At 35.5% G+C, this 21,234-nt stretch overlaps 2 protein-coding genes across 2 annotated transcripts; both read right to left on the minus strand.

Moving 5' to 3' along the window:
* Positions 1-142: 142 nt before the first annotated feature.
* On the minus strand, positions 143-2,385 carry LOC119983905. The gene is made up of 2 exons (XM_038827645.1): positions 496-2,385; positions 143-422 (listed from the first exon to the last, which is right to left on the minus strand). Exons 1-2 carry the CDS (start codon positions 1,336-1,338, stop codon positions 390-392), a joined length of 876 nt encoding a protein of 291 aa, XP_038683573.1. The 5' UTR covers positions 1,339-2,385; the 3' UTR covers positions 143-389.
* LOC119983401 lies at positions 1,362-14,357 on the minus strand. The gene is made up of 3 exons (XM_038827089.1): positions 14,226-14,357; positions 1,872-2,312; positions 1,362-1,694 (listed from the first exon to the last, which is right to left on the minus strand). Exons 1-3 carry the CDS (start codon positions 14,355-14,357, stop codon positions 1,362-1,364), a joined length of 906 nt encoding a protein of 301 aa, XP_038683017.1.
* Between the last annotated feature and the right edge of the window lie 6,877 nt (positions 14,358-21,234).

The following is a 21,234-nucleotide window of genomic DNA, read 5'->3' on the forward strand; positions in this document are numbered from 1 at the left end:
TTCTATCACACGTTATTGACAAATAGTTGATGCCATGACTGGTATGCATAATATTAAACATCCAAAATATGCATGTCCATAGCATGCTACATAGATATAGTCAAATGCCTCGATAGATATAATGATTCCAAAATATAGTTTAAACAATCCTGAATATAGTATTGATACAGCTAATCCCTAACAACAGATTGTTAGGATGGTTGTCCCGCTGCTTGCTCAAAAGGGTCCACATCCACCACCCCTGGGAATGACAGAGAGAAACCAATGTCTTCATCAAAAGTGTTATTTTCACCTCTGAAAAAAGTGACATTGCTGGTATCATTGTAACTTGAACTTGCAGCCTCATTTGGTCCACCAGATAGATTGTTAATGTTGGAATCTAGATAACTCTACATGTGGGGCTGAATTCTTCTTGAAAGTAGCTGATGAACATTAAAATATATCAATGAAAAAGCATGATACATAAAGTGACAATGGAGATTACTAAAAATATACCTTTAATCTTCTTGGATTGTTAGCTTGATTTGGACTACACCCGAGAACATGTGAACCACCTGCACTTGAAGCTCCACTAAATTGACCACTCATATTGGGTAGTGTCGCACTAGTCGAGGCAGTCCCACCTCTGTTTACCCTTCCTCCTCTTAGTGATCTACCTGAACCACCTCTACTTAAAGTAGTCCTTCCTCCTCTTACTGCACCCCTACCTCTGCCTCTTTGACTTGCTTGTGTTCTTTGAACATGCACTCCATCTCTGCTCGCACTTGAAACTCCTATATTTAAACCTGCACTTGAAACTCCCATATTTATGCCTGCACTTGAAGCTCCCCTATCTCTGCCTGCACTTGTGCCCTCAATATTCCCTATTGCATTTGTTTTTGATAAATCTGATCTGCAACCTCTCCTATTGTGCCCAAGTATCCCACATCTACCACACCTCATGTGGTTAGATAACCTCCTCAACCTACCAAAAGGTGTGACTTCATCTTCAGCTAATCTCCTCTTTTTTTTTGGCCTTCTAGGTCTCTTGATTATTGGTGGAGGCAATATATCAGGCATTCTGGTGTCTTGCCACAACTTTGGACCATTCATAGGCAAAACCAGTGGTGCGTAACATTCAACATATGCCTCTTTCTTGAAGCAATCAGGTATATAACTCTCGACAATTTCTTCTTTGAAATTGATACAACTAATAGCATGGCTGCAGGGAATACCAGTCAAGTCCCACAGCCTACAACTACACTCTTTGGCATCGAGATCAACTGTGAAAGTGTCTTGCATTGATGAAACCCCAAACTTAGAGTTCCCAACCCACCTAGCTACCCATTTTCCACTCATTGTCCAGTTCCTATCAACCCTTTCTAGTTCCTTGGAAGGACATTGCCTTCAAATTTATGAATCTTTTCTCTGTTGTCTGCCCATCTGCTCATTAAATAGTTTATGATTGCTTCCAACATTGAAGCTATAGGAAGCTCCCTAGCACCCAAAATAACACTATTGAATGTCTCCGACATGTTATTAACCAATGTATCACATTTAGGATAACCATTGAAATGGGACCTAGTCCAGAATCTGGGTTCAATACCCATTAGTATAGCAAAAGCACTAGTGTTGACCTGTTCAATTTCTCTCATTACCCTTAGCCATTCTTGTGGATATGTTGCTTTTGCAGCCTTCCACATTAGTTCCTTCAACTACATCCCTGGGAAAACTTTTTTGAAATTTTGATACATGTCTTACGCAGAATCTATGGTCCACACCCTGCAAGTCTTCATCCAGAACTAAACCTAGTCCCTGCATTATATAGCACTGCATCAGTAAATAATTATATATACACTACTAAGGATGAGCAATTATAATGAATAACATACCTTTTGTTGGTCACTAACAAATGTCCATCTATGATCTCTGTGTGAACCAATATCTTCGAGGAGTCTCTGAAGGAACCATCTCCATGTTGCCCTTGTTTCCTTGTCAGCAACAGCGAATGCAATGGGGAGCATTTGGTCATTAGGGTCCCTTCCTACTGCTGTTAGTAGTTGTCCACCGTAAATTCCTTTGAGAAAGTAACCATCAATTCCAATTATTGGTCTACATGTAGCAAATGATTTCTTGCATGCTTCAAGACATATGTAAATATTATCAAAAACAGGCATCAAACTTCTTGATGGTCCTTCTGACGAAGGTAAGATTGCAGATACACTACAACTGCTTCCAGGATTTGATCTCAACACCTCAAAACAAAAATCATGCAGCCTCTTGAATTGTAGTTTATGACTCCCTTGAACTACCTCCATAGCCTTTTTTTGGCTCTAGCAGCAAGACCAACACTAATAGTGGCCACATATTTGTCTTGCACCTCAAGAATTATCTCTCTCAGCTTCATTCTAGGGTTCCTTCTTAATGACGGATCGAGTTTAACACAAGAGGGGGGGTGAATTGTGTCCCCAAATTCCAATTGGAATCCCTTTTTAAATTTAAACAAATTAATGACAATTAACACATAGCACACAAATTTGGACTCTAATGATTATCCTAATCAATATTCAATCCAATGCAAGATGTGATACAATATAGTGAATGACCAAATATCAAATAATCAAGATTTGCACAAAACAGATTTTCAAACAACACACTGCGCACAGATTTTTCAACTCAGGTTTCACCTATTAAATGATGTCGAAATGCAACAAAATTTTATATGCAATGTCACAACACCTTAATAAACACTATATCAAAATTTCAGATCAAAATTCAAAGTTTAAGTAAGTTTGCTAATCTCGGACAGATTAGGGTTTTGAAAATCTTGCAGTTTGAAACAAGTAGTAAATATAAACAAGTAAACAAAGAAATCAACACAGCGATTTATAGTAGTTCGGAGACCCTTCTCCTACGTCTACTACCTAGATTCACCAACCTAGGATTTTCCCAACTCCACTAAGGTGTGGTTTTAAGAGACCCACAAAACTCCTTACACCAAGGGTTTCTAAGAACTCCCTCAAACTTCAATGTTTACAATTTCCCCTAACAAAGGGAATTTCTCAATGGGATTTTCAGCCAAGGTTCTCACAGGTTACCTTAAAGGTATTTGGTGTGGAACTCTCAAGATTACAGCAACACTCTCAAAGATAGGATTTTAAGAACAAGAGAGGTTTAGATTGTAAGTAAACAAAGCCTAAAGGATATAGGAACTTTCCTTTTGTAAAAGCAAGAGTAGTGAGAAGTCCTTGATTGTAGAGGCTTGTATTGGAGAAGATTGTTGTAGCAAATAGCAAGAAAGCTTGATGATTGATGAACTTGATAGCAAGAAGTTTCTCTCAAGGATAATTTTCAATTTGCTTCTCCAAGTTTGTATGAAAGGGAAGATCCTCTTTTAAAGGCAATTCCCTCCTATGCTTGCAGCCATTGGATCAAACTTCAAGAGTTGATCTCTACCATCCATTGTAGCTCCTAATCTTGGTCATTGATGATTTGAGCAAACAAATCTCCACCATAGAGCATATAGACGTTGGAAGCTTGAGAGAAGTCAAGTTGTACCTTTCTTCCATAAATGTTGTCACAAGCACAACCCTTTGATCAATGTATGTCTTCAAATCTTGACCATTCAAACTCTCTTTAATTCTCGACCATGGATGTAGATTGTACTATGCCATCTTGTCCCTTCATTTTGAATCAAAGACTTCAAAAGTGATCTCTTAGTCAAGGATCTTGTTTGATTGCACCAACCTAACTTTCTTGGTAGCACATGTCTTGAGTGAAAATGTCAAGGATCTTGTTTGATTGCACCAACCTAACTTTCTTGATAGCACATGTCTTGAGTGAAAATGTCAAACAAGAATATATCACTAATGATAGAGAGGACAAGGTTTGTCCCACATGTTTGAAAAGAGTTGTATCTCCATGAAGACCACAACCAATAGCCTCAATGTCGGATTAATTCAACTTGATTAAATGCCTTAGTGGAAAGTTGGCAAATATAGGATTTTTCATAGTTTCCTAGAGCTCCAAGCTCATTCTTAGAAACAGGACTTCGACCACTCTTGAACATACTGAATTCTGAGCCATATGAGACCACAATGATGATTAACCTACAAGGAAATAGGAGGTAGAACTCCCCAATTGCATGTAAGCTCAAAGAGCTTCATATAGAGCGCATAGGTTAATTACATTAGAAAAACAACCCAGAAAATTCATATTACTGCATGATAAATCATTTTATATGTATTAGAATGTCCATGTAAAATTTCATAACAATCGGAAATCGTTTGGTCACTCAACCAAGCAATTAGATCACTAATAGTGAAACCGATAAATTCTAAGTGTAAATTCAAAGTCATTTTGCAAACTCAGTGTAAATGACATTTTCTCTTGAACTTTACTAAATCAAATATGTTCATAGTGATGAAACTAAGATGCACACGAAATTTCATTTAAATCGGAGTTCATTTGGTTCACCACGTTCACAAAGAACACATATGCACAAAATTAGGTAAAACCTAGTTTTGGCGGAATTTAAGCATATGACCAAATATATATGTGATGCACTTAATTTCTCATGATTATAGTCCTAGAACATATATTAAACCTTCATGTGCATGTGGTTCAAGTTTCAAGTCATTTGGACCTAAGTTGGTTAAGATATGATAATTGGAAAATTGATGCACTAACTTAGTCCATGTATGTTTGTTTTCAAAACTTAATTTCCAGCACTATCTCAAAAATATATAGTCATTTAAATTCAATTCATATAAATCAAATATTGCTTTAATGTTTCATTATCATTTATAAATGATTTAATATCATCAAAATTAGACATATAGGACCATAGGTCCAACAATCTCCCCCTTTTTGATGATTACAAAACATGCATGATATAAATGTCTATTTGATTGTAATTGAATTTAATATCAATTCAAAGTGCATTAAAAAGTTTAATGATATCAATTTAAAACAATTTTGAAACTCATATACAACTTTAGTTAAGTAAGCTTAGCTCCCCCTTACTTTAACATCTATTCTCTCCCAATCATGGCATATACACTCCCCCTTAAGTTATGCCTATATATGCATTTTGGCAAATGATTTTAATGCAATTTATCATCAAATTTATCATCATGTCTCTCCCCCTTTTTGTAATAATTCAAAAAGTGGAGAACTAAGGGGTTGATGCAAGTTTTGTAAAAGATTTATAAGCATTTTTGAGATTTTATCACAAAAGTGATTTAAGACCATAAACATGCTTCAAATAATATCAAAACTAGTTCTCATCAACAAATAGTCATGGCAACACACCAATTGAACTAATAGAACCCAAGTGACCCAATTTGGAGCCTATCACACTAAGTGACCCATGGCCTCCTAATGACACTAAGTTACTCCCCCTTCAATCATGCATACCAATTTATACATTTAGCTTATAAGCACATATCACCAAGAAAATATAATAAGCATTCAAGTTCAAACTTGGGATATCAATCAAACAAGGATATGCATTCAAGTAATATGCACTCAAGGTGCTTCACACAAACCCAATGCATTTCTTAGTTTTATGAATCTATCCTTAGCTAAAGGCTTAGTGAACAAATCGGCAATATTATGTTCCCCTTCTACATGTTCAAGCACAATGTTCTTTTTAGCAACATGATCTCTAATGAAATGATGTCTAATGTCTATATGCTTAGCTTTACCATGATATCTAGGATTCTTAGACAAATGTATGGCACTTATGTTATCACAAAGAATTGGAATGTTTGAAAATTCCATATTAAAATCAAGCATTTGTTGTTTAATCGAAAGCAATTGGCAAGTACAACTACCAATAGCCATATATTCGGCTTCGGTAGTGCTCAAAGCAACACATGTTTGCTTCTTGGAGAACCAAGATATGAGCATATTTCCTAGGTATTGACAAGTACGACTAGTACTTTTCCTATTTATTTTGTAACCCGCAAAGTCGGCATCTACAAATGAATGCAAGTCAAATGAAGATTTCTTATCATACCACAACCCTAGGGAAGGTGTGTCCTTTAAGTACCTAAGAATCTTCTTTATGGCCATGAGATGTGTTTGCTTAGGATTAGATTGAAATCTTGCACACATACAAACACTAAACATAATATCGGGCCTAGATGCGGTCAAGTAAAGTAAACTACCAATCATTGACCTATATCTCTTTTGATCAACATCATTACCATCTAGGTCGGGTTCTAATTTGGTTCCCACTCCCATAGGTGTGGATGAACCTTTAGAAATATCCATGCCAAACCTTTTTAATATCTCATTTGTATACTTAGTTTGACTAATGTGAGTGCCAAGTGGGGTTTGTTTAATTTGTAAACCTAGAAAGTAAGTCAACTCAACCATCATACTCATTTCAAATTCATTCTTCATGCATAATGCAAAATCTTCACACATAGATTCTAATGTAGCACCAAACACAATATCATCAACATATATTTGCACAATTAGCATATCAAGACCTTTGTATTTAATAAACAAAGTATCATCAATACTACCACATTGAAAACCATTTTCAAGCAAGAACTTAGACAATCTTTCATACCAAGCTCTAGGAGCTTGTTTTAAACCATATAAAGCCTTGTCTAGTTTGTAAACATGGTTTGGAAATTTCTTACTTTCAAATCCGGGAGGTTGTTTAACATAAACTTCCTCATTTATCACACCATTTAAAAATGCACTTTTCACATCCATTTGAAAAAGTTTGATATTTTTGTAACATGCAAATGCAAGCAATAATCTAATAGCCTCTAACCTTGCAACCGGTGCAAAGGTTTCATCAAAGTCAATGCCCTCTGATTGGACCTCTATTTTGAGGTTCTAATGTCCTTTAATTAGGATGTTCTAGCACTTAGTTAATGTATTTGATTGCATTTTAGCTTAATTTTACACTTACAAATGTTTCCCCTTGGTTTTGTAGGAATCGGACCTTGTTCGGGCAAGTTGGAGCACTTTTTGGGCACTTTTTGCTGTGAGGTGTCAGGACTTAGATTATGAAGATATTCTTGAAGACTACAAGCTCCAACGGTACACTAATCTATGGCCGAGATTGAATTGTTTTGAATTATGAATGGATTAGATTACAACAAGACTTGAAGGGTTAAGATGATCATTTAAAGGTGAATCCAATGGTTGTGCATAAGACAACATTCTTGCTTGCAATTTTTGACTTAAAAGAAGATCTTACTTGATTTTTGGAGTCAAAGATGGCTGCAAGTTGCTACACATTTAAAAGGAAATTGTTGGAGATACCAATGCCAAGATTTGGTGCAAGTTTGATCAAATGGTCAAAGATGACAAAATTGTTGGAGATACCAAGGTCAAGATTTGGTGCAAGTTTAATCAAATGGTCAAAGATGGCTGCAAGTGCACATGACAACTCAAATCTTGCAAAGCTAGACTTGGAAAATAATGCAAGTGCAACGGCTACATATTGCAAGGTTGAGATTTAATGATCTATTCATTCAATGGCCAAGATTTGCACATGTAATTGAAGGTCGAGATTTGAAGATGGAAAAAGATCCAATGGTGGAAATCACAAGAGCTTGGAATCAGACCTTGTTCGCACAAAGTTGGAGGCATGAAGCGTCCGGACACCCGTCCGGACACCTACGGCGAATCTGCAATTTTCTGCACCGAAATTTCAAGGGCATTTGGGGTAAATCATGTATGTAACCAATGGGAAACGATTTTATAAGGGTAGTTAGGTATTTTCTATTGTAAAAAGAGAAGAAAACCCTAAGATTTGGTTGGCTTCCATTTTTTATTCATTGATTTCTCCAAGAGGAAGCCACCATAGGAGTATTGTTTTTTCTCTCTATTTCTCTCTCTAAGTTTTTCTTGGTTTCTTGTGACTTCGTGTGTAGACATTGATTTTCATCTATAAAATTGATGTTTATGTCCATTATGATGAGTGGCTAAGTTCTCTTTCTAGTTTCTAGTCCCAAACGGTGGGTGCTCGGTTTCGATTACTTAAGGTATGCTCAAAGAATCGTAGCTTCGATTTCTCTCTTTTAATTTCGTGATAGTTGTGTGATTGGATCTATGGGAATGACATATTTGCTTGTATTCTCGGATTGTCTAGTCTAGGGATTGCATCTAATGCGTTCGATTGAGAATTGTTAAACCCATTGCATGATTTCCTTAATTAATTGAGTTTTTCATTGCATAGCTATTAATTATGTGTATTGATGATGGGGTTTTGGGTTAAATTAGGAATGTGCATGGGAGAGTTATGGTTAATTGATCTTTGAGTGTGAAACTAGGGTGTTAGCCAAGCCAAGCCCCAAGGGGGAATATTAATTCATAATATTAGGTGCTTATCCCTTTGCGTTCATCGTAGATTAAGAGACCCGATGGCCTACATGTATGAATTGAAGTCTTATAACCCAATTCTCTTTGCATATGCATGATTGATAGTATCACACAATGCATTGTGTATGGTTGTGTGTGTTTGCAATGATACCTTGAGTATGAGAACCGAGTAGTCACCGGGACGGATTAGAGACTAGATTTTTAATTAATTGTTTTAAATCCAATTTGTGCTTACTTTGATTACAAAATCGCTCATGCTACCGAGTCTTTCGGCCCATTTCAGTTACTTGCTTTAATTTGATATTCATTGTGTTTATTAGTGTTAGCTAGTCATTTGCATATCATTCACTTCAAATTTGCATTGCTTCCTCGTGGATCGATACCGGACTCACCGGTTTATTACTTGACGATACCCTACACTTGGGGTAAGTACACACACACACTTTGGTGTCGGTCACCCTCTTCTTGGCAATATCCTTGGGCCACTAATCTAGCTTTGTTCCTAGTTACATTACCATTTTCATCCATCTTATTCCTATAGACCCATTTTGTTCCTATAATGGTGTGGTCTTTAGGTTTAGGACAAAGAGTCCAAACCTTACTTCTCTCAAATTGTTCTAACTCCTCTTGCATGGCATACACCCAATCATCATCATGCAAAGCATCACGTACATTTTTAGGCTCTACTAAAGAAAGCATGGCAAAAGAGTTTAAAGGATTAGAATTGACCGTAGAGTCCCTTTTGGCTCTTAGTTGCATTCCTTGATGCAAGTCTCCAATAATTAGTTCTTTTGGATGAGACTTCATCACCTTGTATTTGTGAACACCCGGTTGTTCCATAGCATTTTCAGCTTCATTTTGTTCTTCATTTCCCTCGGATTCACCTTCACTTTCTTCATTTGGTGGTGTTTCTTCATTTGAGATATTCATCTCCCTTAAGTTCTCCACCAAAGGGACATCATCTTCATCTTCTTCTAGCAATTGTACTCCATGTGTACCTTCATTTTTGTGCTTCAAAGGATGTTCCAAATCTGAAAATTTATTTTCTACACGCACATTTGGAGCAAGTGTGGTCATATCATCGAATTTAACATTTACACTTTCTTCCATAATTTTAGTTCTAGAGTTAAATACTCTATATGCTTTAGATGATGATGAATATCCTAAAAATATTTCAATGTCACTCTTTGCATCAAATTTATCCAAATTGTCTTTGGTATTTAAAATAAAACATTTAGCACCAAAAACCTTAAAGTAATCTACTTTAGGTTTCTTGCCATACAAGAGTTCATAAGGAGTTTTCTTTAATCCTTTTCTAATGCTAAGTCTATTACTCACATAACATGCATTACTAGTAGCTTCGGCCCAAAAATATTTAGGAAGATTATATTTTAGAAGCATGGTTCTTCCTAGTTCTTGTAAAGTTCTATTCTTCCTTTCTACAACCCCATTTTGTTGAGGTGTCTTAAGAGCACTAAACTCGTGTTTAATACCAAAAGAAGCACACAAAGAATCAAAATTAGCATTTTCAAATTCACCTCCATGGTCACTTCTAATTTTTGAAACCTTTAAGTTATGCTCATTTTGCAATCTCCTAAGTAAGTTTTCAAAAGCATGTAATGCACCACTTTTATGCACAAGAAACAAACACCATGTAAATCTAGTATAATCATCCACAATAACAAATGCATAGTATTTTCCACCTAGACTCCTAACTCTACTAGGACCAAATAAATCCATATGTAACAATTCTAGAGGCCTAGAAGTACTAATATCAAGTTTAGGCTTAAAAGATCTTTAGTTTGTTTACCCCTAACACAAACATCACAAACATGTTCAACATTGAAATTTAACTTAGGCAATCCTCTAATAAGTTCATTGGCACACAACTTTTTCAATGTAGACATTCCGATATGACCTAATCTTCTATGCCAATGCAAAGCATCATCATTCTTAGCAAGCAAGCAAGATATTTTAGAATCTTTCATAGCATCAAAATGCATTATGTACATATCACCACTTCTACTTCCTAATTTCACAACATTACCATAAACATCAAACACATAACATTTATCATTTTTGAAAAGAATATCAAAGTCTTTATCGGCTAAATGACTAACACTCAATAAATTAAAAGATAAATTTTCAACCAATCTTACTTCACTAAGGGAGAAAGAAGAGTTGCCTAGGATCTTACCTTTGACCTTGTCTCCAAAGGTCACAAATCCTCCATTCTTCCTTGCTTCAAAGGATGTGAATAATGAAGCATCTCCCGTCATGTGTCTAGAACAACCACTATCCAAATACCATTTGCATGACTCGGATTTGGATTTTAAGCACACCTAGATAAACACATGTTTAATATACCTTAGGTATCCAAACTTTGGATCCTTTGGGGTTAGTAGCAATAAAGGCATATGCATCAATTTTGAAAGTTCTCATCACATATGCTTTCTTTTCAAAGTCATTCAACCCTTTAGGCACCCAAACCTTCTTCACATAAATTTTCCTCTTCCTAGGTGTAGTTCCCTTAGGAACATTAGCCTTACCCTTGGGGTAGGTACCATTTTTGTTCACGTTTCCAATATTGACCGTGGCCTCCTTAGCCTCTAGGGTGTCCTTAAGTTTCATAGGATCATATCCTAATCCACTCTTGTCAAGATAATGTCTTTGAGATGCAAGAAGTTCATCTAATTTAGAAGAACTCATAGAAAATTTTGAAAATTGTTTTTCAAGCATATTGTATTTCTCATTGGCCATATCAAGCTCTTTTTGTAGAGAAGAAGAGTTAGGCATAATAATGCACTCATGATCATCCCATGTATCTAACTCACCTTCTAGCTCATGAATCCTAGCATGCAAAGCATCTAAGTCATGTGAATTGCTAGATGATGCAATGTTACTAGAATTAACACATGTTTTCAATTGAGCTTTTAAATCCTCATTTTCTTGAACTAATGCATCAAGTGAAAAACATACATCATCATATTTAGATTTCAAATCACAACACTCATTTAGATGCATTTTTTCTACTTTAGAAAGTCTACTAACTTCTTTCTTAGCATGCTTGTGTTTATGCATCAATTTCTCATAAGCAATATAAAGTTCATCATAAACACATGAGAGCTCATCATAAGAAGGTTTAGAAGATGTTACCATCTCATCCGAATTTGATGAGGACACTTCCTCTTCCTCATTTGCCATGAGACACAAGTTGGCTTGGAGTTCCTCTTCACTATCACTTGAAGATGATGATGAAGAATCATCCCAAGTGGCCTTGAATGCCTTCTTCTCCTTCTTCCCTTTTTCCTTCTTCTTCTCTTTCTCTCTATATTCCTTATGCTTCTTCTTTTGAAGCTTAGGGCAATCGGCCATAAAGTGACCTACTTTGCCACACTTAAAGCAAGTACTCTTTTCTTTCTCTTTCTCCTCTCTCTTTTCTTTAAAAGCCTTTCTATTCTTGAATCCTCCACGTTTGTTCATCTTCAAGAACTTCTTGAAATGCTTAGCTAATAGGGCTGCCCCAATTTCACTATCATCATCACTAGAATCCGAACTAGTGTCACTATTGATCCTAAGAGCTAAGCCATTTTTCTTAGGTGGTGCATCTTCCTCATCTAATCTTGACATCTCCAACTCATGTGTCATTAGACTTCCTATTAATTCCTCTATCTTAAGCTTCCTAAGGTCTTTAGCCTCTTTAATGGCTACTACCTTATCTTTCCAAATCCTAGGTAAACTCCTAAGGATCTTTTGGACCTTATCAACTTCCTCATATGGTTTGTTCAAGGCTTCTAATTCATTACATATGCAAGTACGTCTAGAAAACATCTCCCTAATGCTCTCACCCTTCTTCATTCTAAAGGTCTCAAACTCGGTGACTAGCATGTTTATCTTAGAGTCCTTCACTTGACTTGTTCCTTCATGCTTCAATTCTAACATATCCCAAATCTCCTTTGCACTCTTACATTGAGCTATGTAATCAAACTCACTCCTAATAAGTGCAATGTGCAAAGTGTTGATTGCCTTATTATTTAGGCTAAGTAATCTCTTATCTTCCTTAGTAAACTCACTCTTTTCCTTATCTACCATCTCATCACCCAAAAGTTTTTTAGGAACATAAGGACCATTCTCTACAACTTCCCACAAATCATAATCAATGGAATTTATAAAAATTTTCATCCTATTTTTCCAAAAACCATATTGCAAGCCATTGAAAAATGGTGGTCTATTCATGGATAGGCCTTCGGCCTCACCATAAGAATTAATATTTGCCATAAATATGCCAAATAGGATATGACTCCTAGTTTTAGCTAACCTGCTCCGATACCAATTGACGGATCGAGTTTAACACAAGAGGGGGGGTGAATTGTGTCCCCAAATTCCAATTGGAATCCCTTTTTAAATTTAAACAAATTAATGACAATTAACACATAGCACACAAATTTGGACTCTAATGATTATCCTAATCAATATTCAATCCAATGCAAGATGTGATACAATATAGTGAATGACCAAATATCAAATAATCAAGATTTGCACAAAACAGATTTTCAAACAACACACTGCGCACAGATTTTTCAACTCAGGTTTCACCTATTAAATGATGTCGAAATGCAACAAAATTTTATATTCAATGTCACAACACCTTAATAAACACTATATCAAAATTTCAGATCAAAATTCGAAGTTTAAGTAAGTCTGCTAATCTCGGACAAATTAGGGTTTTGAAAATCCTGTAGTTTGAAACAAGTAGTAAATATAAACAAGTAAACAGAGAAATCAACACAGCGATTTATAGTAGTTCGGAGACCCTTCTCCTACGTCTACTACCTAGATTCTCCTACGTCTACTACCTAGATTCTTAGAAATCAACACAGCGATTTATAGTAGTTCCAAGCTCATTCTTAGAAACAGGACTTCGACCACTCTTGAACATACTGAATTCTGAGACATATGAGACCACAATGATGATTAACCTACAAGGAAATAGGAGGTAGAACTCCCCAATTGCATGTAAGCTCAAAGAGCTTCATATAGAGCGCATAGGTTAATTACATTAGAAAAACAACCCAGAAAATTCATATTACTGCATGATAAATCATTTTATATGTATTAGAATGTCCATGTAAAATTTCATAACAATCGGAAATCGTTTGGTCACTCAACCAAGCAATTAGATCACTAATAGTGAAACCGATAAATTCTAAGTGTAAATTCAAAGTCATTTTGCAAACTCAGTGTAAATGACATTTTCTCTTGAACTTTACTAAATCAAATATGTTCATAGTGATGAAACTAAGATGCACACGAAATTTCATTTAAATCGGAGTTCATTTAGTTCACCACGTTCACAAAGAACACATATGCACAAAATTGGGTAAAATCTAGTTTTGGCGGAATTTAAGCATATGACCAAATATATATGTGATGCACTTAATTTCTCATGATTATAGTCCTAGAACATATATTAAACCTTCATGTGCATGTGGTTCAAGTTTCAAGTCATTTGGACCTAAGTTGGTTAAGATATGATAATTGGAAAATTGATGCTCTAACTTAGTCCATGTATGTTTGTTTTCAAAACTTAATTTTCAGCTCTATCTCAAAAATATATAGTCATTTAAATTCAATTCATATAAATCAAATATTGCTTTAATGTTTCATTATCATTTATAAATGATTTAATATCATCAAAATTAGACATATAGGACCATAGGTCCAACACTTAACTTCGGAACTAATTTAGTAGCCAACCATTTCACATTCAACATTCTAACTTTTTGACTCCTTGTGCAACTGTGCAGAAGATTGACAGATTTCAACTGCCAAGTTCCCTCATTTGTGATCCTCGAAGCATACAACATAAACTTACATGATGAATGACAAATTACTCTGGCCCTAATATGGTCCAACTTCTCCCACTTCATTTTCCTTCCACAATAAACTGCATATGATGACACAGTTTCAACAAATTTCTCCCTAGTGGTAAATTTCATGCCAATTTCCCAATTGAAATTGGTCATGTCATTCATAGGCCTATATTCAGGAAAGAATGGGCTTTCTCCACCACCTCTTCATCATCTTCATTCTCAGAAGGTAAACTATATAAATCATCTTCATCTGATTCATCATCACTCAATCCTCTAACTGAATCGATGATAGGATCCCAGCCTTCAACATCTCCATCTTCATCAAAAGAGTTGTCATTCGGCATTGGCTCTGCCTCAACACAAACGTCGATGTATCTATCAGCCTCAAGTTCATCATCAACATCCTCAATTGCCAATTCGTCAACGTCAAATTTAGCATCACTGTCGTCTGAAAAATCAGTTACATTATCTCCTTCAACAATGGCACCCTCATCAACGACAAAGTCTTCAACATTGACGCCACTCATTCTCAGTATATCAATAGTAACACAAAATCACCAGACTACAAATAAAATGAAATCAAGAAAGAGATATATACCGACTAGACGATTTGACGACAAAAGCTGCGCACATCCCTTTCGTTCATCTTCAAATCTTTCTAAGCTCACTCGCAAATGGGTTTCAAACGAAAGTTCTAGAATAAGATTAGAAAGTTAGGATTTTGTGGTCTTTCGTGTTTACATTTTACAAAGGATTTATATTTAATATTTTTGAAAATTCATATTCTGATGTGGCAATATATATAAATCTCAAAATTAATTATAAAAGCCATGTAAGCACTCCGGCTACCATGTCAGCAAAAACTGGCACCATCTCACCGGAAACATCAAGTCTGGACAGAAATGGATATATTTTTCAAACTTTGAGGACAGAATCGATAAAATTTAAACTTTAAGGATAGAATAGATAATTCAGGGAAACTTCAGGGATAGAAAGTATGGTTTAGCCTTTGGTTTGTTGGAGAAGAAGGAGAAAGTGGGCCGGGTGTTAGTGATATTGGGCTTTAGGTTTAAGTGTGTTTTAGGGCAACAATGATTTTGTGTTGTATATTTATGGGCCTTTGTTATATTATTGGGGTTTTGTATTTGGACCCTTTTTGTATATTAATTTAGGACTTTTTGGGTTTTTGTTATATTTCATACGTATTGGGCTCAACCCCAGGTAAACTTTATAATAGTGGATGTAGAATAGTCAAAATGCATACATAATATTTTTAGGGTGTTAGAAGCATATAGGCATTTACGGTTTGATTTCGTGGATGATGAATGCATAGATCGCGTGCTTAAGATTTTAATTTTCATATTATGCCATGATTTATAGGTGCATGTTAGGATTGTTTATCGTATGTCATGAAAACAAAAATACAGCGTGCTAGTTTTAGGATTAATCCAAGCCGTTCAACCCTAATAAATGCACCAAGACTAATTATGGAATCCTTGTATTCTGTTTAAATACCAAGGAACCTTTAAGATATTGGGGTTCCACTGTGATTCATTCAGAATACTTGGTTTTAGTGGAACCAAAATACAAACATGTTTTTAGGGATTAGGAGAATTTATTTGGGGTCCCAAATGAGGGTTTAAAGATATTTGGCCCATCTAATGAGTCCTAAATGAATTCTTTATTTTCTCATAAAGAACATGGTTGTAAGTATGGCTTGAAACGGATTTCTTCATTGATTGTGGATTCCTTTGTTGCATCAACAAAAACCCCAAAATTCACGTTAATACTTTTTTTTCAAAATTATTAAAAACCACTCCAAGTGGGATTTTTATCCATTTCTAAAACATTTTTTGGTCAAGTCAGGAATGACCCCAATGATCTCATGCATCCTTTTTCAAGATTATCAAAAACCACTTCAAGTAGGATTTTTCATCCACTCATAAATATTTTTGGCCAAGCTAGGAATGACCACAATGATCCCGTGCATCCTTTTTCAAAATTATCAAAAACTACACCAAGTGGGATTTTTCATCCACTCTTAAACATTTTTGGCCAAGCCAGGAATGACCCCAATGATCCCGTGCATCCTTTTTCAAAATTATCAAAAACTACTCCAAGTGGGATTTTTCATCCACTCTTAAACATTTTTGACCAAGCCAGGAATGACCCCAATGATCCCGTGCACCACTACTTTTTCAAAATCCAATTGTCACACTATTAATGGGTCAAGTCCCACTCAATTGAAACATTGACTTCTAGCAAATATAGAAGCTCAATAAAATAATTGGGACATACAATCATTTTCTTAAAACAAATTAGAGCCAAATAGGAAAACATTTTTAAGGCAACTGTTTTCGAGAGTTGTGGGGTGCCCTAACACTTTCCCCATACTCAATAGACCCCCTTACTCATTTTCTTTTTCGTAGACCAGAACGGGTATCCAATTGCATCCTAAAAATCAATTGGTGGCGACTTCATCATCTTTCATGTCGGTTGCTTTAGTGATTACTAAGTTTACACCAGTATTCCCAAAAAAAAGAAACTAGTTTTCATGCCAAGAAACGTTGTAGAGGAGATCGAAATCGTAGAAGATGGAAGATGACAAGTTACATAAAGATTATATAAATTCAAATCAGTTACAACATCTTGACAACAACATTGTCGACAATAAGAATAATGATCATGGTGAAGAGGTGAGTATTTTAGGGTTTGTAATAGTTTTATGTACGATCCACAGAATCGTGTTGTTTTTTTACCATACTGTCGACATAATATGCTGTTTGAATGCTAAATAAACGTCAGAATGCGCCATTTTAATTACACAAAATCGGGACCCATGACCGTTTTAGTTTATACAAAACGGCAAGAGATGTCATTTTTGCTTACATAAAACGACGGGGCGTACCGTTTTAGTTGGAAAAAACGACAGTCTATGTCATTTTTATTGGCAAAAAATGGAAAGTCATGTCGACTGTTTAGGAGAAAATCCACCACTCATCAATTTTTCTTCCTACCAGGCTTCGAAAGAGATTACGAAAACAAGTCACGAATTAATGAAGGCTGATTATACCAGTAAATTTATCATATATGATGTGAGTATGACTATAATTTTTCATATTTATTTTCCTCGTTAATTTTTATACACTAATTTTGTGTTTATTTGACAGATATACAAAAGTAAAGATCATTTGATTTCTTGGGCTCGAGGGTTGCTATACAAAGTGGACATGCCCTTACGATCAGAGCCTATGATTGCGATGGAAATGGTAAGAAGCCGCGAGTGTTGCTTGCTTGCGAAAGGTTTGGTTCATATAAACCCACGGTTGTTGACTCAAAGAATGCCAATTAACGTCTAGCTACCGGTACCAAAAAAGTGTTGTTGTCCATTCTTACTTAAGGGAAAGAAAAATAAACAGGGGATAGTTGGATTCTGGAAGTTGTAAATGGAATGCACAATCATCATTTAGCTGAGTATTTTGATGGGCATAGTTATGTTGGGAGATTGACATATGAGTAAACAGAGTTATTGATAGACATGTCTAAAAATTTGGCGTGGCCAAAGGACTCATGGGAATTGTTTGACAGTAGATGGAATACTGTTGTTTTGGCAAATAATGAGGTTGACTATGTTCGTAGAGTGAATGATCTCATGACCACATTTAATAAGGATCTCACTCTTGTTGAATATGTCTTCAATACATGGTTCAATCCTTATAAGGAGAGGTTCGTTGCTGCATTCACAAATAACTATATGTTTTTTGCCAATATGACGACAAATAGGTAATGAAACTATCATCTTGTTCATTTACATACATTTTATGTTAGAACTAACTATGTTTTACATCTTTCTTTGCAGAGTTGAAAGTGCACATGCGAAGCTTAAAAGACAATTGGGTTCTTCCCAAGATAGCTTCATATCTTCATGGTTGAAGATTCATTCACTCATTCAATTGCATTTTACTGAGATATATGCCTCGTTCGAACAGAGCAATATTGTAGTACAACATATTTTCGGACCAGCACTTTTCAAAGAAATCCAAGGATTTGTTTGCAGCTCTGCACTTGATCTCATCAATAAGCAATTAAAGTTTGTAGATAGTTCATGTGCATCATCAGACTTGTGTAATTGTGTGGGTAGACACACATACGGTATTCCATGCTCTCTCATGATCTCGCTCGATACATGCGAGATGATGTTCCAATTCAGTTATATGTTATAAAGAAGACACATCATCTAAAGTCACAGTCATCTCACCAAAGCTGAAGTGGACTGTGTTGGTATCTAGGTACCAACGCTCCAAAAGTGCAGATATCAACCATCGATTGCACTATGCAAACGTGCAAGATACAAGGACACTCAGACCGCTGCTATCAATAAGCGCTCTGAATCGAGTGGCTATCACGAGGATCTTCCACCCCAATAGCTTAGATCCGTGAGAATGCATAAGGATAGAATCACGTTCCTAAAATAGATGATTAAGTTAATGAAACATTAAATTTAAATAAATAAAATAGTTTTTATACTAAAAGATATTACTTACATTTCCTTCCGATATTCTACACGCAACGTAATGACTAAAATTCGGGATAACATCTAATATCTAATGATCGTTCTTAAAAGTAGACTGCTCAGGAACATTCGTACTATGACTTGCATCAGCCTGCAAAGGTGGCATCTATATGTGCTCATATGTAACAACATCCTCTAATGGTGGATTATTATCATCATGAGATCCACTTGTCTCTCCTTGAATTTGTTGAGAACGCGCTCTACGAGCGAAAGCTGTAGGTCTATTATGTTTGCGCGTGTATACCTCTATTCCTGAAAAGGGGAAATAATACAGGTTAGTATAAATTGCTGCATTTTATGCATAAACAACATAATTAGAAGATTTTGTCGTTTTCCATTTTAAAAAACAACATATCATGCCGTTTATATTTATGAGAAACGGCACAACCTGTCATTTTTTCAATGCAAAACGATAGAATCTGTCGTTTTTGTTGAAGAAAAATGACAGGGCTTGTCGTTTTCCATCAAGGAAATTGGCAAGCTCAGTCGTTTTCCAGGTAAAAAAAAGGTCTGACCCTGTCGTTTTATACATACAAAAATGGATCTGGTCTGCCATTTTTTTGCAAACCGATTCAAACCCAAAAAACTCCCCATTTCACAATTACCTACACCCACTCATGCTATGTAACAATTAACAAACCCATAATGTTCGATTTGATAGATTTCATAAGGCATTCTAAGAAAAATTCGAATCAAGGCCTTACCAGCTTAAATTTACGGTTTGAGCTTGATGTTGGCCTTTTCTAGGTCGGAAAGTGACGACGAAACTAAAATGAAGACATGGCAGGGGCGAGGAGATGGTGGATGTGTAGAATCGGTAGACCCGGTCGTTTGATTGTGATGAAAACGACAGAGAGGAAAGATTTTTTGTGAGTTAAATGTGTGTAAACTTAACACATATTTCTAATATTGTATAAAATAAGGCTAATTTGGTATTTTCACTACAAAATTATGTGTAAACTAATAAGTTTTTGGTGTAAACTTATTATGTTCAAAAAGTGATGTAGACTTAGTAGATTAGTAGTGTGTAGATAAAATTTCCCTCATCTATAAGGTGTCTTTTCACAAAAGGGGTCGTAGTGACAGGTCTGGGCGACTATTTACCTAAAACATAGGTCTTTACAAAGTCGTAAGACCATGTATGGGGGCTAACGCCTGCCTCCCGAGATCCAGGTCAGCACCGACAAAGATCTCTTGATTTTTGCATTATTATTGGTTGAAAACATTTCAACTAGGTTAGCACCTTTTTATCAATAATTCATGTGTATTTTGTAATCGGAAAAAAATGCTAAAAATAAGGTATTCATGTGTATTAATTAGTGACATAATTGGATCTCTAAAAGATCTAGAAGTATTAGAAGTAATAATATTTTGTCGACTAAAAACACTAAATTTTACATACTCGTTATATATCAAATTTAAATTAGTTTATATTTTTAGTTATATCGCTTGAAACATCAATATTTATATTTCTCCCAAATTCCTCAATTATTGTTCCACCACAATTAGCTTTTAGCATAGAATCAAAGATTCCTGTCAAACAAAACATCATTGGAACTGTACCCCAATATTTTTAAATTTTTGTCTACATGTCAACAACAGAATCTGTAAAGTGTGGTACATCTCTATACCTAACAATTGCTATGCTTATTAGACAAATTTATCTTATTGCTATATAAGACGTAGGATAACCAGTGCCACGAAGAATGTTTGTGACATCAAAAAAACACCTAAAAATTCCTTTTAATATTTTAGCCAATGCCCAATCTAGTTCGTTTAGGCTTATTTCTCCTCCACCCATCATTATATATTGTAATAAATTCACTAATCTCATCCTTGTATTACAAACAATCAACTAACATTTCATAAGTGGAATTCCACCTATGTGATACATCCTTTATAAATTTTCTTCCCCTAGTCCCATGCGATTTACATTAAACTTTAAATGCCTTTAAATATTTTATGAAAGTTAAAGCATTTCTAAGTGACCGGTACCACCACGTTTAGTTTTTATATGATTATAATTGGACAATGATAGACTCCTATCGTTATTTTGTGAGAGTAAGTAGTTTATCTTAAACTTGATCCGGTGTGTTTAGGTACACATTTTTTGTATGTCTAGCCAAGTGACCGGTACCACCATCGGTGGGAAAACTATATTTTTATTTGCACACCTTTTCTTTAATTTCTATCACCGCACTACTACTTGATGTTGTTTCTTCTTCAAAGTGATCCCATACCCAACTTTTCCTAGGTCTCTTGTACGTGTTAATTGTGCTAGGGTTATCTATACTAACACTAGTCCTCGAGGTTACACTAGCTTGACTTTGTCCAACCCTCTACTGGGGAGTTGGGATGGTTCGGGTGGAGGTGCCATTTATCCTTTTGGATATTGAGACTATGGTGGTTGTGTAGGGTCATCATCACCGAGTAGAAATTTGGATTAAAGTCCCGGAG

The sequence above is a fragment of the Tripterygium wilfordii genome, chromosome 18 (assembly GCF_013401445.1).
Source record: "Tripterygium wilfordii isolate XIE 37 chromosome 18, ASM1340144v1, whole genome shotgun sequence".
NCBI lineage: Eukaryota > Viridiplantae > Streptophyta > Magnoliopsida > Celastrales > Celastraceae > Tripterygium > Tripterygium wilfordii.